Source organism: Echinops telfairi, unplaced genomic scaffold (genome assembly GCF_000313985.2).
Source record: "Echinops telfairi isolate 266 unplaced genomic scaffold, ASM31398v2 ScPeMD7_7469;HRSCAF=8507_1, whole genome shotgun sequence".
Taxonomy (NCBI): Eukaryota; Metazoa; Chordata; class Mammalia; order Afrosoricida; family Tenrecidae; genus Echinops; species Echinops telfairi.
Genome location: NW_022111373.1, coordinates 98,026,389 through 98,043,198, shown reverse-complemented (window position 1 = coordinate 98,043,198; position 16,810 = coordinate 98,026,389). Strand labels below are relative to the sequence as shown.

Sequence of the window (16,810 nt, the reverse complement as noted above, 5' to 3'; positions counted from 1 at the left end):
AAGGGGGAAAGGCTTGGCATTTTCTAGGAATCCCAAGGATCCCAGTGCGGCTGGGGCAGCTTGACGAGGGAGAGGAGCAGCTTGAGAAGGGGACTACGGAACCATAGAAAAGGCCCTGATCACTTAGAAATTTTGAGGTCATGTTCAGATCTTTAAGTTTTTGTTTCAAAGGATCCTGTTAAGCAAACCAAACGAAGGCACTTGCGAAGTGAAATTTCTCAATATGGCTCGTCTCTCCATGTCTCTGTAATTCCATGCAAATGAGGTGTGTAAGACACGAATCGTGGGGATGGGTCTGTTTTAGTTGCACTCCCCATCTCAGGAGCAGGAACAGAGAGGTCTCAGGACTGTCAAGGAAGAAGAGCCACCAGTGGAGCACATTCGCAATCTCTGGAATGGTAGGTGCCAAGGCATTGCAAAAGCAGAGTTTGGGGCACAGAGACCAGGAGACAGCAGAGGGGCAGCACTGAGTCAAGAGACTGAGGCAGAGCAGCAGGTGGGTTTCTTGGCCCCTGGAACCAGAGCCCAGGGAACTCATGGCTGAGACTGAGGACCAGAGGGAGAGACTTGGCGACTGGCTGAGGTATTGCTATATTTTTAGTTTACTGATCCTTACTTGTGGTAACCTGTTAACTTCCTAAATACCCTTAATTTTGAGTATTGTAAGTTCTGTGTGAGGTTCCTGGTGATTAGTGGTTACATGTTAGGCTGCTAACGGCAGGGTCAGCAGTTCGAAACCACCAGCTGCTCTTTGGCTGTAAGATTAGGCTTTCTACTCTTACAAGAGTTACAGATTTGGAAAGCCAAAGGGGACAGTTCTACCATGGCTGAGAGGGTTGCTGTAAGTCAGAATCGACTGCGTGGCGACTGCAGGGGCTATGGAATCCAGCAGAGTAGTGTGGTGTGTAAGTAAGGAAGAGTTGCTGTCAGGATAAAGGATGGAGGGGAGAGGCACATCTGAACTCTGCTCATAGCAACAGGCTGTGGATTGGTGATTCTCCTCCCTTGAGTAGCCAGAGGAGGTCAGATGTGGCCCCCTTGCCACTTTTGCACCGCTGAAGAAATGTATGCATTCAGATTCCAACTTGCCGATGTATCAGTTCAATTGTAGCTATGAAATGGACGCAAGGGTAGCCATGTCAACGTTTAAGAAAGTGTTTCAAGGTTGACAGGAGCATCGGCAAATCCCGTTCATGATGTCTCTAGGCTTTGTGAATGCCACTGAGAAGGATAGGGTCTGGTAACAGCAGTACACATTTAAATTTTGAATATGAAACAACTAATTGCTTAAGTTTTTTGTTTCCTGGAAATCTATAGTTAGAACTTTCTGGAGCTCATTTTTTCTCAAGAAGATCTAAATTCTCCAGATTTCAAGGGCTGATAGGAGATAGGGGGTTCATTAGGAAACACAATCTTAAGTTGTCAATATTTCAGACACAGTCCTTGTTGTTAAGGCAAATAATGACAGCAAACCATGAATGATACCAAAGAATTTACTGTAAATGTAGTGGCAAATACATTGAGAATAATCATCATTAGAAAGGAACTAGAAAATTACACCTGTTTAAAGGATGTGCTTTTTCTTGCCACCTGTAAATTGTGGCTAGTACCGTTGAAAGTACTGAGACATTTCATTGGATGGTCCACATAATTTCCTGACTCTGTATCTTCCTCTTAAAATTTAAAGCGATTGACCATGAGTTTCAATTATTCTGTTTTTATTAATTCTGTGATGATTTGTAGAATCTTGTCATCTGAATGGGAGAAAAAGAAAACCATGAATAAATTTACTATTGGCTAATTATTCTTTATTAAAAGAGCCTCATAAATTAGAACACAAAATGAACACTAGTATCATTCACCACGAAACTAGAGATGCCTATAAAATACAATTTGTTGCCCTACAAAGATTATTTAAATTTTAATTGCTATAATTTGATGAAAGGCAATGTATAGGTTAAGGCAGTGATTCTTAATCTTCCTAATGCCGCAACGCTTTAATATAGTTCCTCATGTTGTGGTGATCCCCCAACCATAAAATTATTTTCGTTGCTACTTCATAACTGTCATTTTGCTACTGTTATGAATTGGGCAATCCCTGTGAGAGGGTCTTTCGACCCCCAGGTTGAGAACCGCTGCTCTAGCACAAGGTAAGACTGCCCCCATGAGTTCCCCAGTCTGTAACTGTCCATGGAGTTGAATGCTCCATCATCCCAGAGGAGCAGTCCATGGTTTCAAACTGCAGCCCAACAAGCCACTACTGTGCCAGGGGCGGGGGTGGGACGAGGTGGGCAGGACAGCTCCTCAAGGTGCAATGGAAACAAAGTTCTGATAGGGAAGTGGTTCTGGAGAGGTGTCAATGAGTAAGTGATAGACTCTTTTACACAACAAAGGAATAAAGTAGCAGGTGATATGGCAGAGGGCAACAGTGGCTGCATTATTTATGACTTGTCAACAGCTGCTTCTACCACACAGTTCCGATCGGGACTTCCTATATCCAACTTTCAGAGAGTTGTCTTTATCAAGACTCAAATTCCACCTTTATTAGACATCTCATTCTGATAGGTGGGCTTGGTCCTATCAGAATGAGATGACATTCAAATCCTTGGGGACTTATAGTGACATTTAAAAGAAGATAGGAAGGATCAGTCGCTTCCTGGAAGGGGAACAATGGCAGGTCTAGAAAGAACTGTGGTTTTCAGTGTAAGGAAGAATAGGAAGTAAAACACACACACATACAGAAGGAAGTCCAGAAAGGATGTCTCTGTAAAGAAACTGGTCATTATGTTCCATCACAACTTGTCTTACAGGGAAGTCCAGGAGGAGAGGACACTAACGTGCCACAGCCTCTCCTTCCCAAGCCAAAGTGCACGTTACACCTGAGAGTAAATCCTGCTTCCCTTTGGTGGAAAAGGGAAACAATGAAATCATTTTAAATACTGAAAATCCTTTCATATAATGGATTTAAGGCTGGATTAAGTTGAGTTGTAATTCACAGCGTTCTTTAAGCAAGAAGCCCAGACTAAATAATCTGCCAGCACATAATGCAGGTTTCTAGCATAACGAGAAAACCTTCAGTTACACACGGGGCTCCCACTCTTCAGGGGAGCGCCACTAGGTCAGCAGCTCCCAACCTGCCAGATTATCAGTTAACTGGGAACATTTGCTCAAAACACAATACCACAACACCTGAACCCAGGAGCTGTGCTTACTAGGACAATCAAACTCCAGTGCTTCCTGGTGTGGCGCAATGGGACGCATACAACACCCCCTAGGGAATAAATACTACTTCCCTAAAACTGCTTCTAATCAAGCAGCTAACTGCAAATACCAGTTTGCCAGAAATGCAGAAGCTAGGGAAAGAAACTAAATCAAAGCATGAGGATACAGCCTACCAAACCTTAAATGGGAAAATCCTAACATTCACCAGGGAAACCATCCAGTGTACTAAAAATAAACAACTGGCGGTGGTCACAGGTGGAAAGTGCTGAAAATTTTAAAGATTGAAAAATAACCTTATAGCCACGCGGGCCTGACCCATAGAGGAGAATCAATGTATCTGGGTCTTGAAACTTAAAGTTTTCACAAGCAAGTGGGACAACTGTGTTGATTTAACCAATTTGGGAAGTTTTGCACCAGGCTAACTGGAAATGTAGGTGTCCGCCGTTGAAGATTCTCTTCATTGTATAGATTTGGGGATCAGTAGGGAAGCCACCCAGGGAGAAATCCAACAGAAAATCTCTCATTCTCATAATAGCTGCATTACCAACTTACTAAAATGGGGTTAAGGACTAAAGTTTACTATGCTTATCACTCCCCGCCCCCCACCCCCACCCCAGTGAAATGGCCAGCAGTTTAGAACTGAACCTTAGAAGAGGAAGAAATGAAAAGAATCAAGTACATAATTAAATTGTGAATCAAGAATTGTGAGTTAGATGGAATTCAGCATAAGATACTTCTTATTGAAACAATTTGTAATCATGTCAATTAAGACCTCCATGTGCCACAGTATATACAATTTTGAATATCTTTTAGACTTATGAACTTTTCCTGCACATGTACATAAGCCAGGGGAATCAGAAAGTTCATGGAAAAACAGATTAATGTAAAAGAGATTACATTAAGATAATGTAATTTTCTCACAACCTTTTTGAAGCCCCCCTCTATATGTGCCTATTGATACACACACATACATACATACATACATACATACATACATACATACATACATACATACAATTACACATCCATACTGCCTTCCATTTGCTTACAATCTAACACTTACTTTCAAGGGACATCTTAGGATTTTCAAGTTTTTTTCTTAAAACCGAATCAATAAGAACTCGTAGCTGCTTGAAAATAACAGCTATCTTTACAGGGGCCTGTTGAGAGAAGATGACAAAGTTAATCCAGGAGAGCATCAGGGTGGTTAAAAAAAAAGAAAAATGAGAGCAAGCTCATAAGTCTTACAAGCTGCCTTAGCACATCTTGGTTTTAATATGAAATACAATGGGAGAAAATTAAAGCAAGTAGCTAAGCTATGTAAGCCTCAATTGCACATCTTCCGCAAAATAAACCAACTGCTGTGCCAACAATGATGCTGTTTTCCTCTCTTACATGAGCTCTGTAGGTGTCAAGGCTCTACTTTTTTTTTTTTTGAAAGGTGTTTTTTTTTCTTCCAGTTTTTATTGAGGTATAATTTAGAATCCATAATATTTATTCACTCACTATTCTGTGTACAATTCAATAATTTTTAATACATTTGTAGAGTTCTGTAACCTTTATCACAACTCAATTTTAGAACACTTTTAACTCACTGCTGTCTATTTGATTCTGACTCTTAACCTCATAGGACAGAGTAGATGTCTCATATGATTTCCAAGACTGTAACTGTGACAGAAGCAGACCACCATGTCTTTCCCTGTGGAGCGGCTGGTGTTCTGAATAGCCAACCTTTTGGCTAGCAGTTCAGTGCTTTAGCCACGATGCCATCAGGGCTCCTAGAGCCTTTCTGTCACCTCGAAAATTCCCTCCATATCTATTTGGAAAATCCATACATAGTATTAAAGACTGGTATAAAATCCAACTCTCCAGTACTATAGCTACCGTGCTCTAACGTACAGAATGTGTTAGATTTTAGTTTAAACCTGCCAATGTTAATGGGCTGCAAAGGGAATAAATTTATTTCTTGCAGGTAGTACTGATGTTGGTCTAATTTTTTGAGAGAAGCATACTGACCATATGCATTAAAACTATGAAGCATACTGACCATATGCATTAAAACATATTTGCATTTTCTGACCTAGTAATTCCACTTTTGGGAACCTAGCACTGTTATTTAAAATTGTTAAAACTAGAAATGAACCCAAATGTTAAACATTAAGTGGAATGATTAGACAAATTCCAGCAAATCAACATAACAAAATATTATGCTGCCACCAAAAAAGTGATGTGTATACTGTGAAAAATATATGCATTGAGGCTCAGTGGAAAAGACATGGTAAGACTTGACAACATGAACTTAAAAATGAACTTAAACATAAAATGTAATATTCAATGGGTTATTTTTTGGTTATGATTGCTTGAACACATTTAAAAAATAGAAGTATTTGAGTTTTTTTAAATTTAAAATTTTTTTAAAAGAGCTGCTGTTTTGGGAAATTTGGTATATAGGTAAGGGGCTTAAAAAAGTTTGGGAAAATTCCATGACCTTAGTTAAATTTGTATGTGATTTTTTTGAAACCCCCAGTGTACATATTGATTTTCCATATTATCCAACTTTTACTTTGTAAATAAAGTGCTTAAAAAGGATAAGCTGTGGGTACTTGTGATAATCTGACATAATATTTAAGATGTTCCTCAATATAAATTTTTTTTCCAACTTTTAAACAAATGTAAGATATTCCTATCTAACACAACTCCTATTTCTATGTTTTAAAGGAAAAAGTTCTTTATTTTACTTTCTTTCCTATTTTAAATATTTTTAGATATACTATCAGATATGTTTCAATATTAACTAATACCCACCCATTTTCTGTGCTTTTATTATTTATTCTCACCGTAATAGATTTTTGGAATGTACCCAACAGAGCAATAAAGCACTACCCTTCTACACTTTAAAGTGCAGGCGCAGGGTGTGCACACAGTTCTTTCATGCAGGACTTTTGGTCCATCTACTTGCAAAGCTGCTACTATACCACAATGTCTTCTCATGTGAAAGACAGGAGGACAGCAGTTATTATATTCTCTCCTCTCCTGCAGAGGAAAAGGAACTGAATTATACCCAGGGGTATATGTCCCTAAGGCCCCTAGTGGCATAGTGGGTTACAGGTTGGGCTGTACTACAACATCAGTTGAAAACCACCATGGGAACTCTTTCTGTTCCCGTAAAGAGTTACAGTGTCAGAAACCCATTAGGGCAGTTCTACCCTGGCTTATGGTGTCCCCATGAGTCAGAATTGACTTGATGGCAGTGAGTAAGCATAGCTAATTCTCCCATGTAATGATCCTAGTATATGTAGACAATATCTTTGTGATTTTTAGTCTTAATGTAGATCAGTAATAATATCATATATGCATATATCATATACAATCAGAAGTGACTGCATGATAGTGAGTTTGAGACACTGCAAAATCCCAAGTAGGGTTCCTAACTAACTTGGCTTACCACCTTCTTTTCAGAAAAAAATCACCCAGCCTCCTTCTCACCCTCCCCCCACAATTAAACACTTGTGCTATAGTCCACAATCCAGGATAATGTGTAGGTATCTGCTTGTTTCATCGCCCCCTGCATCATTCCAGTACCCCCCAGGGGACAGTATCACCACTTTGGCAAACAGTGGTGTAGATGGTAGACACTCACTGTCATCTAGCGATTCTGACTCCGAGCAACCTTATGGGACAGACCAGAAAGGCCCCTGTGGGTTTCTGAGATTGTAATTCTATAGGAGTAAAAAGCCTCCTCATTTTCGCTCAGAGAGACTGGTAGGTTCAAACTGCTGACCTTGTGGTAGAACACAGTGGCAAATGCATGAATTTGGGCATTAGACAGTTATAGGTTTAATCTTGCTCAACTGGTAAAAGGCATATAATTAAGGGAAGGGCTTAACTTCTCACTGAGCTTAAGTCCCTTATGAACTACAAAAATTATCTAATTGTCTACGTATAGCCTCCTCCCTGGGGGATGGACAGCAGAGAAGAGGGCGGGGGGAGATGGCGGAGAGTGTAACTTATGACAAAACAATAATGATTTGTGAATTATGGAGGGCTCACAAGGGAGGGGGAGTGGGGAGGGAGGGGGAAAATGGGCAGCTGATATTAAGGGATAGAGTAGAAGACAAATGTTTTGAGAATGATGATGAGGGCAGTGAATGTACATATGTGCTTGACACAATGGATGTATATATGAATTGTGATAAGAATTGTACAAGCCCCCAATAAAATAATTTTTAAAAAAATTATCCAATTGTTAGGATTTTAAATTTGATAATTCATGTAAAACACATAACTGCTGGCAAGTTACAATTGCTATTGCTAATAAATATAATTTGTAATAACAATAACTTCATTTCCAAGTTTAATGGATTTAAAATGGCAAAATCAGTATCAAATATGACCATGTTCTACTTTAACTCAAACCATAGGAAATGATGCAAACTCCACTTCAAGAACGATCTATCCCAAAGGTACTGGAAGTAGAAAATGTTGCTGTCAGAAAAATCATTGTACTGCCTACCTGAAAATAGATCCAGCCGTCAACAGAGAGAAGACGCTCCCGGTGCTGAACTTCTATTTCGCCACCAAAAAGTAAAACTGGAAAAGGGGTGATTAGGGTAGTTTCTCTCAAATACACTCGGGCATACCTTACCTGTGTGGAAAGAAAGGGGTGAGAAAACAACCTCACAGCCTAAAACGATAAAACACCATTTATCTATTTCATGTACCCATTTAAAATAATTTGGGCTATATATTTAAAGGCATACATTTTTTGTACAGCTTCCTGGTTACAGGCGCTTTATATGCATGATTAACCGATTTCACAACAATCACTACCATCATCTGTGCATTTATACTATTAAAGTCATTTAAAACATTATTAGGGTTCAAAGTATTTGGCTTTTTGACCAATGTTTAGCTCTAGCCAAGAATACCACCAGCCAGTAATTTCTCATCTTTTACATTTTTCAAAGTTAATGAAACGCTGGGAGTTATTCAAGCCAGGGCTTGAAATGATGGATCCTTGCTGCATTACCAATAGAAACGTGAGACATTCGATGAGCAAAGGATGAACAAAGACATTTCACAGTGACGCAGTTCCTTCTCCTGCTGCTGTTGCTTCTGTAGGGTAGCCCTGCCTCCTGGTAACCCCGTGCACAATAGGATCGGATGGTTGTGACCGATAAGCTTTGCACTGGCCCATAGCTGGGTCTTTCTTCCTCGTCTGCCTTAGTCTTAAGACTCCACTGTAACGTGCGTGTTAGGCTTCACAGCAACACAACGGCCTGCCTCCACTGACTGTTGAGCATGGACTGAGCTCGAGGCGCACTGGCCAGGAATGGCACAGGCATCCTGCACGAGGGGGGAGTCTCCCACCGAAACACAACTGCCCCTTTTCTTCTGACGCTGCCTAAAGATCGTGACTAGGAGATAACTATGACAGAAGAGAAAATGTCACCTTAACCTTTACCACACGCTACAGCTAAGTAAATGGGGTGGCAATGTAGCGATGATTGAAAAGGTTCACTATTACATTACCTTAGGTTGTATTATGTCACAGGCTGTTGTCAAATTATAGTTTCACTACCTCATCCATCCTTCCCCTTATCTGGAAATGGTAATAGTCTTTTTTTCCCATTTGAAGTCAGCACCTTTTACAAAATAATCAGGGACTATACACTTTTAAGTACAGGTAGTCCCAGGTTACTAACAAATTCTCTTAAGAATTTGTAGCTAAGTAGAAACAGGTGTATACAGTTTTACTTAGCTTGGAATGCGGGGGCACAGCAGGTTAACCATTGGGGTGCTAACTGCAAAGTTAGTTCAGCTGGTCACCAGGTCAGCAGTTTAAACCCACCAGAGAAAAAGGTGCTTTTTGCTCTTGCAAAAGTTTACAGCCCTGGAGACTAGGGAGAGCAGTTCTACTTTGTCCAATAGGGTGGCTTGAGTTGGCTCAACAGCAGTGGGGTAGTGCGAGGAAGAGCAGTGGAGCCTTCTCAATGATTTAAAACTGCACAATCAGTAAGGGAAGGTGATTGTGATGAATTTGCTGTGAGCAGAGGATGGTTCAATGGTTTCAAGACCCACTGCCATGTGACTCAGAGGAGAACTGAGTTCTGTACGACAGGTGAGAACTGCCCCCTTTGGGTTTCTGAGGCTGTACATATTTACAAGAACAGACAGCCTCATCTTTCTCACAAGGAGTGGATGATGGGTTTGCACTGCTGATCTTGCAGTCTAGCACCCCAATATATAACCCGCTGAACCACTAGGGCTCCTTAACAGAGCAAGCAGGAGTTGTCCCTAAGTTGAAGGTTTGTAAGCCAGAGGCAGACAGGAACATCTCTTTTTTGTCTTCCATCAAGTGGAAGATGGTGAAGGTCAGAGCAGACATCTTCTATTTTTTATCTTTCATTAATGAAAGCAAAGTAAGCACTTTTTTTGTTGTCTGATAAACTGTATATGTTGATTTAAAATGACTACAAATGAGTAATTCAATTTGAGACATGATGGGGCATAGTGACTTGAATTTTGAATGACTTCTAAAACATGCTCTGCTTACTGGCATTTAAGAATGGGTTGATTTGGCTGAAGGGGGACAGCGGTCAGTGTAAGACATGGAAAAAAAAATTTAAAGTATCAAGGGTTCATGAGGGGGGCGGGTGGGGGAATAAGGGAATAAGGGGAATAACGAGAAGCTGCTACCACAGGCTCAAGTAGAAAGAAAATGTTTTGAAAATGATGGCAACATATGTACAAATGTGCTCGACACAATAGACTACACTTTACCTTCTCCTGGTACAAGAGCCACCCGTATGTTTGCAAATCTCTATTTACAGAGGAGGGATGTACTTGTGCTTTGCCCTGGGCTGTCTCCACCATGCAAGCCAGTTTTTCTGTAAGATCCACTGATTTTGTGTAGATTATCTTCCCAACATTATCATATAGCCCAGCGGCCAGAACAGCTTTAAGAAGGGCAATTTCTTGAAAGGAGAGGGTCTGTGGAGCTCTGTTTTCTTCCCAGCTGCTAGGAGTTGTGGATGATGAAAATCCCGCTGCCTTGACCAGCTTGATTAACTCGTGTTTTACATCCTGGATTAGTTTGTGAAGAAGAGACCAAATCATAGTTAAGGTAGAGAAATTGCAAATAAGCTTGTAATCTGTTCTGCTCTTCCCTATAAACATCAACAGCATGCCAAACTATTACTTAATGAATTTGGAACCCCCAAAACCCACTGCCATCAAATTGACTCCAACGCATAGTAACCATAAATGGGGATTCAGGCTATGACTCTTCATGGGAGCAGCTAGTCTCTTTGTCCTGTGGAGCAGCTGGTAGGTGGTTTGAACCATCAACCTTTGTTATCAGCCTGACACTTCTCCCAGAGCCACCATGACCTAAGTTAGGGAGGAAAAAAACAGATGCTGCAAAATGGAGGACTAAATAGGCCACCCCTACTCCAAGGGTCTGGAGGTTACAAAACCTAAGAAAGTCTAGCTGTAAAAATAGTGTGTGCTGGGGCACATTCTCACTCATGGGATCTTTCTTTTGACATTTTTATTCAAATGAGAATGGTCACAGAATAGGATCTAGGAAGTAGGCAGTCCCATCTTTGGGAGTCTCATCCTAATTTTCTAAAATATTCTGATAAAGTTTATTAATAGCAACTTCATTTAATCTAAAGTTACAGCCTAAAATCTCTTTGTACCTTTATTAATGCAATCAGCTATAATACAACAGGAAGGATGAATATTTCTCAAAGTGAACAGGCCACAAGTGATTAAAAGCAAGGATGGTATTTACATTTAGGATGTCCTCTAGGATTTAGGTTTGGGTCTTAAGAGGCTTTGACCCCATGGGAGGAAAGACCAAACAGACCTGATGCTGTCGCAGGGGGGAGGTGGGGGTGTGTGAAGAGGCTGTCTAAAGACTTGATTCCAAGGAGGCAATTAAAAGGCTCGCTGAGGGAGGGTGGGGAGGGAGGCAATCTGGAGCTTGGGGAGAAGTGAAGAGGTGACAAGGAAGTGCTGATTAGCTTTCCCTATGTTGAATCCCAGCCAACTGACCCAAGCTGGCTATTTCTTTAATTTAGCCCTTCAGCTCCTGTGAGAAAGGGGACAAAGGTCATTTTCACTAAGAACTATCGTGGCTGCCATTCCAGTGGCTATTTTGAATTTCAGAAAAATAGGGGGCCAGGACAACAGAAAAGCGGATGAAGGGAGACATCGAACAGTGCAAGATATGAAAAATAATAATTTGTAAATTATTAAGGGTTCATGAGGTAGGGGAAAAATGAGGTGCTGAAGCCAGGGGCTTGGGTGGAAAGCGGATATTTTGAGAATGATAAGGGCAACGAATGTACAAATGTGCTTTACACAATTGGTGTATGTATGGATTGTGATAAGAGTTGTATGAGCCCCCAATAAAATGATTTAAAAAAAAATAGGGGGCCACATGACATGGTGAACAAATATTTTTCACCTTTTCAAATATGAGGATGGGGATTATGCAAAAGACAAAACACTTATAATTGGCCTTTTTACAATCTACATTCACTCAATACCATTTCCCGTTAAGTAAATATAAAAATATGCACCAAGAACAAAAGGAAGTGGCCCAACCAAGCATTTTTACATTCTAACTACATTTTGTAGTTAGAGGTCTACATTTTTACCCTTTCCTCCTAGAAATAATTGTGGTTCTAAACTACAGTCAAAACCTGACGGCAACCGAGTATGAAGTCTTTTTATTACTCGGTCACTGTGTAGTACCTAACTAACTGGCTGGCATTAAGCTGGGTCTTTTTACAACAATAGTTGATCCCAGTCTACGGGAACAATTATACAAGGGAAGCCAAAGGCAGGAGGCTATCAAAGACTCAAGGGGCTGGGGGAAGGAGTGAGTTTGTGCAAGGGAATAGAGTCGATATGATGGGGGTGGGTCCCCATTGGCCTAAAGATGCGGCATTTTGAGCATCAAAAACTTAACACCCACAGTAGATCCAAACACATCATCTATTTAAGTCAATGAGTTAATAATGGTTTTTATTAAAAAAGCACCCGCTGATTACCCATGGAGCTCTAGGGTACAACTCATTCTGAAAACTGCTCAGTGAAAGGAAGGAGTCAAGTTTTTAATTTTAATTTTCTTAAATAAGCAATACCTCAGGGCAATAAAATATTGAGAAAGGGTTCAGCTTCATAAAAGAATTCTAGCTAATACGCAGATTTAGAATCTTGCCAACTTCTAATGAAACAATGAGTATGTTTCAGTAGTGGTTGTTATCAGTAGTGGTTATAATTCCAATTCCAACAGGGACTTTTATAATGGTTGGATTTTAAAATTAAAAAGAGGGCGATAACGGAAACAAAACAAAAACACCCAAACCCATCAGCCATATCTGTCAGTTGTCTTCGAGCTGATTCCAACTCCTGATGACCGTATGTGGGCAAAGTCGGACTGCACTCTGTGGATTGTTTAAGATTGGGACCTTTTGGAAGCAGACTGGTAGAGGCCTTCGAGGCCCCTCTGGATGGGTTTGAACCATTCACTCTTTGGCTAGTAGTCTGGTGCTCAACCATTTATGCTACCCAGGGACTACTCAGTCATGTCAAAAACACAGGAAACTGCAGGAAACTTATCTGGTTTCTTCAAAAAAGAAATAGCAAGTTAGGAAAAAAATAAGAGGAGTAACAAGAGACTTAAAAAGCAACCAAATTCAATGTGCAGACCTTGACTGGATGTGAACAAACTAGCTGTACAAACTACTGAGCTGACTGGTGACATCTGAACACGAATGGTATATTTGATGACATTGAGGAATTAATGCCTTATTTGGGTGTGATATGGTAGGGCAGTGGTTCTAGGACTCAGCTGGGAACCAAAAGGCCAGAGGTTTGAAATCACCAGAAAAATGCGAGCCTTGGACCCCCCTTGGGACAGTTCTACTGTGTTCTAGAGAGTCACTACAGGTTGAGAACAACTCAGCGACAATGGGTATGGTGTTTATTTTTTAATAAAAACATGTCTGTATTTTAGAGACACATAATCTGATTCCTGGGATTTGCTTCAAAGTAGAGCACAGAATAGGGGAATAAAAATGGGACTGGCCAATTCTAATTACGGAAGTGGGAAATGGGGATTCACCATATGACTATTTTTTGTGTTTGAAATTTTCCATAATAATTATAAAATAACCTTTTCAGAGTTTAGGAAAACTTTTGATACTTCCATGATATATCTTGCTTTCTTTTTACCATTTCCTGGATATGCTATTATTGAATATTATTTTTCAACCACTGTATAAAATGCATACAGGTTACTTAATAGGAAAAATAACTAAACAGGATATTACATATTTATTAATTGAAGAAATGTTTATCGAGCCTTTCTTATATATCAGGCACTACACTAGGAAGTTCTTTTTCTAAAACTAATATATTAACCAGTCAGCTAACCCTGAATAAGAAGTGTCTTAAGACTTACCTCTAGGGTTAATAGTGAGGTTCTATTAAGAAAGTTTCTCCGGCAATAAGCCATTTCAGAACGATAGCCTCCTTCCTGCCGAGCTTTCTTCCATCTAAATAAATTAAATGACCAAAATTCAACATGCCTTTTTCTCAAACTCTCTTTGTCACAGGTACTAAACAAAGTAAGATCTACTTAAATTAAATCATTTAGAAAGAGGAAGGATCGAGCTTGTAGTAAACAGCTACCAACCATACGCAAGAATTTAAACAGAAATGCAGCTATTTTTGTTGATGTAATTTGTACCAAACCAAAAAATGCCTGAGCTCACTGCCATCAAGTTAATTTTGATGAACTGGCTCTATAGCAGTGGTTTTCAACCTTCCTAATGCTGCGACCCTTTAATGCAGTTCCTCATAAAATTATTTTCTATGCTACTTCATAACTGTCATTTTGCTACTGTTCTGAATCGGGTGACCCCTGTGAGAGGGTCATTGGACCCTCAAAAGGGTCGTGACCCGCAGGTTGAGAACCACTGCTCTATAGATAGAGTGGGATGCCGCATCTTTCTCCTGAAGAACAGCTGGCATTTCGAATTGCTGGCCTTGCAGTTAGCAACCCAATGAGTGACCCATGCCACCCATTACTTCCAATATGAGGTAATTCTAAATGTGGTAAGACAAAACCATTGTGACTAAGGTCCCAGTCCATACATGCATGAGCTAGTCTCAAATAAAACATGTTTAGACACGGCTGCAGACAAGTTCTCCCAGCTAATAGTCTTAGTCTTGATAGGGTATCTTCAAACAAAGGGTTCAGTTAAAACTAGTTTCTGAGGGGATCTGCTGGGCCAGTCAGGTCGGCTTGGAAGCCAAAATCCTGCAACAGTCGGGGTCCACGAGTGGGTACTTGCACAGGCAGACACAGAGGCTGAACAGGTGGGAGAGGGAGAGTGGGAGTATGCCCACGAATATACACTGACAGAGGCTATTTGTGTACGTATTTTTACATGTGCTGCGAATATATCTATGAACGTGATGGAGTGTACAGGGACAGAGGCGTTTATAAAGACTACTTAGAAACAGAAAATAAATCACTGCCTCGGGGGTGTCAAGATCAAAGTCTCAGGGGACACTAAGGTCAATTGGTGTAACTGCACAAAAACTGCTCTATATCCTAATTTTGTGAGTAGTGAATGGGGTCTTAAAAGCTCAGGAGCAGTCGTCTGAGGTGTAACTATTGGTTGCTCCTTGTTCACAAGAAAGAAGAGTGATGAAAATCCAAAGATACATGGAAGCAATTTGAAAAATGAGATCCTTGACAGAACTATAAAAATATGAGTCTTTAAAATATTAACTTGACTAAAACTTACTAAAAATAAATCTTAGAGATATGCATTTAATTGATGTCAAGGACGAGCAGTTTATAAAACAAATCATCTCGGTCACTGGCTTACTGGGAAAACCAGGTCACTCCTTACCCCAGGTAGGCATTGTAGATGGTCAGATGGTCAGAATCTGCAATAGCCAAAGCTGACTTTGCAAGGTCGGCTTCGTCTTTTCGGCCCATGGGTGTGGTAAAAGGAGACTTCTCTGTCATTACTGCTGCCAGTGTTGCCTATCCGTAAATAACCAAATGCTTTATCATTAAAGAGAGATCTTTTCGAAGCTAATTGGTAAAAGAAAGCAAATCATAAAACAATCATACTGTGAGCTTCAGGTTTCATTGTAGAATACGTTTTCTAAGTTCTACAACAGTCAACTCCATTTGAAATGGTTATTTTAAAGTTCTCTTTAATGAAATATTAAAAACATATCTCACTACTTTTAAACCATCTCTATGAGGTAAGAATTAACATGACAAAAATCAGAGTTAACCCCCACCCCCACCCCAAGAAACAAATACATGGAGGCTTTGGAGGCTTCAAAAAGCTTGTGGAAAAATTCCTTTGTCTTTCACTTCCATTTTTTCCCATGAACTTTTTGAAGCCCCACTGTATAAGTGATTTAAATGTACACTATGCAGAATAAGAGCTCAATTATCTTGACTACTAGTCCACTGAACTCCCATAGCCTGTAAAGCCCACTGAAGAGCATTCGGTCTCTATAACTACCCATTTGTTGTTGTTGTAGCGTTTCAGGTCAACTCCTAAGTAAAATTTCCTGGAAAAAAAAATTTTGCTCCTAAAACAGGGTTTATTTTGGGAGTTCTGCACAATTCTGCTGAGTATCTATTTCAAATATAGGGGGAAAAAGAGACTGGACCACATTACTCTTTCCATTCTGTTCTTAAAGTCTTGATTTGCAGTCCCAGAAAGGGCCACTGCTTCCTAAAGGTGGAAAGCTGGAAGGGCACAGCAGGCAGATACCCAGAGATTGAGACACATGAGCAAAATGTGTTTGATTCTGAGACAGGGTGGGGACATAGTACTGCTGGCTCAGAGATACCCCCGAAAAAAGGAGGAAAGTGTTTGCTTCGGCTTTTGGAAGACTGTGGATTCAAAGCTTCAAAGGACTATCTACTAGCTATTCAATTAACTCAGTATTTTAGTGGGATAAGTGGTAGTGAAGCCTAGATAAGACAAACTCACTTAAAAGACAGTATTTACAGTACATTTAATTTGATAGATTAAGATACTTTCATGTATAGAAATGTTTTTAAAAGACAGGAAATTAAAAGTTAAAATGAGTTTCCAAGTTTATTCCCAGCCTCAATGACAAATCAAAATGGCAGCATCATTTGACTTACCACTGGTTCAAGGCAGCCGAATATGGCACCAAAAATAAGCATCTTCCCAATCTTGACATTCACAGGCAAAGCTGCAAGGTGTTGGCCCAGTGGAGTCAGTTTAGGCTCATTTAGTTCGCAAGCTCCAATTTTTCGGAGTAAATTCATTGCATTGCTGATCACTTGAAGCTGAGGAGGATCTAAGGCTTTGGAGAGGAAATCTTCAGGAGACCCAAGATCGCATTTCTGCAGATTGACAGGCAGTGATAATTTGGTATGTAATAAATGGCATGTAACTGTCACAAAGAAATGGTCAAATTGGAACTAACTTTGAGTTTCTGAGCTTTGGAGCAAAGAAGGTAAATGTGTGAGCAATGTTGCCCTATTTTTTTGATTCTA

General features: G+C 40.1%; 1 protein-coding gene across 1 annotated transcript in view; it reads right to left on the bottom strand.

Moving 5' to 3' along the window:
• Nucleotides 1-1,477: 1,477 nt before the first annotated feature.
• DHX29 (DExH-box helicase 29) overlaps nt 1,478-16,810 on the bottom strand; it is a 62,141-nt gene continuing 46,808 nt past the window's right edge. The window contains exons 21-27 of the mRNA XM_004703616.2: nt 16,433-16,657; nt 15,165-15,301; nt 13,703-13,796; nt 10,006-10,308; nt 7,736-7,867; nt 4,286-4,382; nt 1,478-1,754 (exon numbers count right to left, since the gene is read on the bottom strand). Coding sequence (XP_004703673.1) covers nt 1,708-1,754; nt 4,286-4,382; nt 7,736-7,867; nt 10,006-10,308; nt 13,703-13,796; nt 15,165-15,301; nt 16,433-16,657 — 1,035 coding nt within the window. The 3' untranslated portion in view covers nt 1,478-1,707. The remainder of the gene's footprint in view (nt 1,755-4,285; nt 4,383-7,735; nt 7,868-10,005; nt 10,309-13,702; nt 13,797-15,164; nt 15,302-16,432; nt 16,658-16,810) is intronic.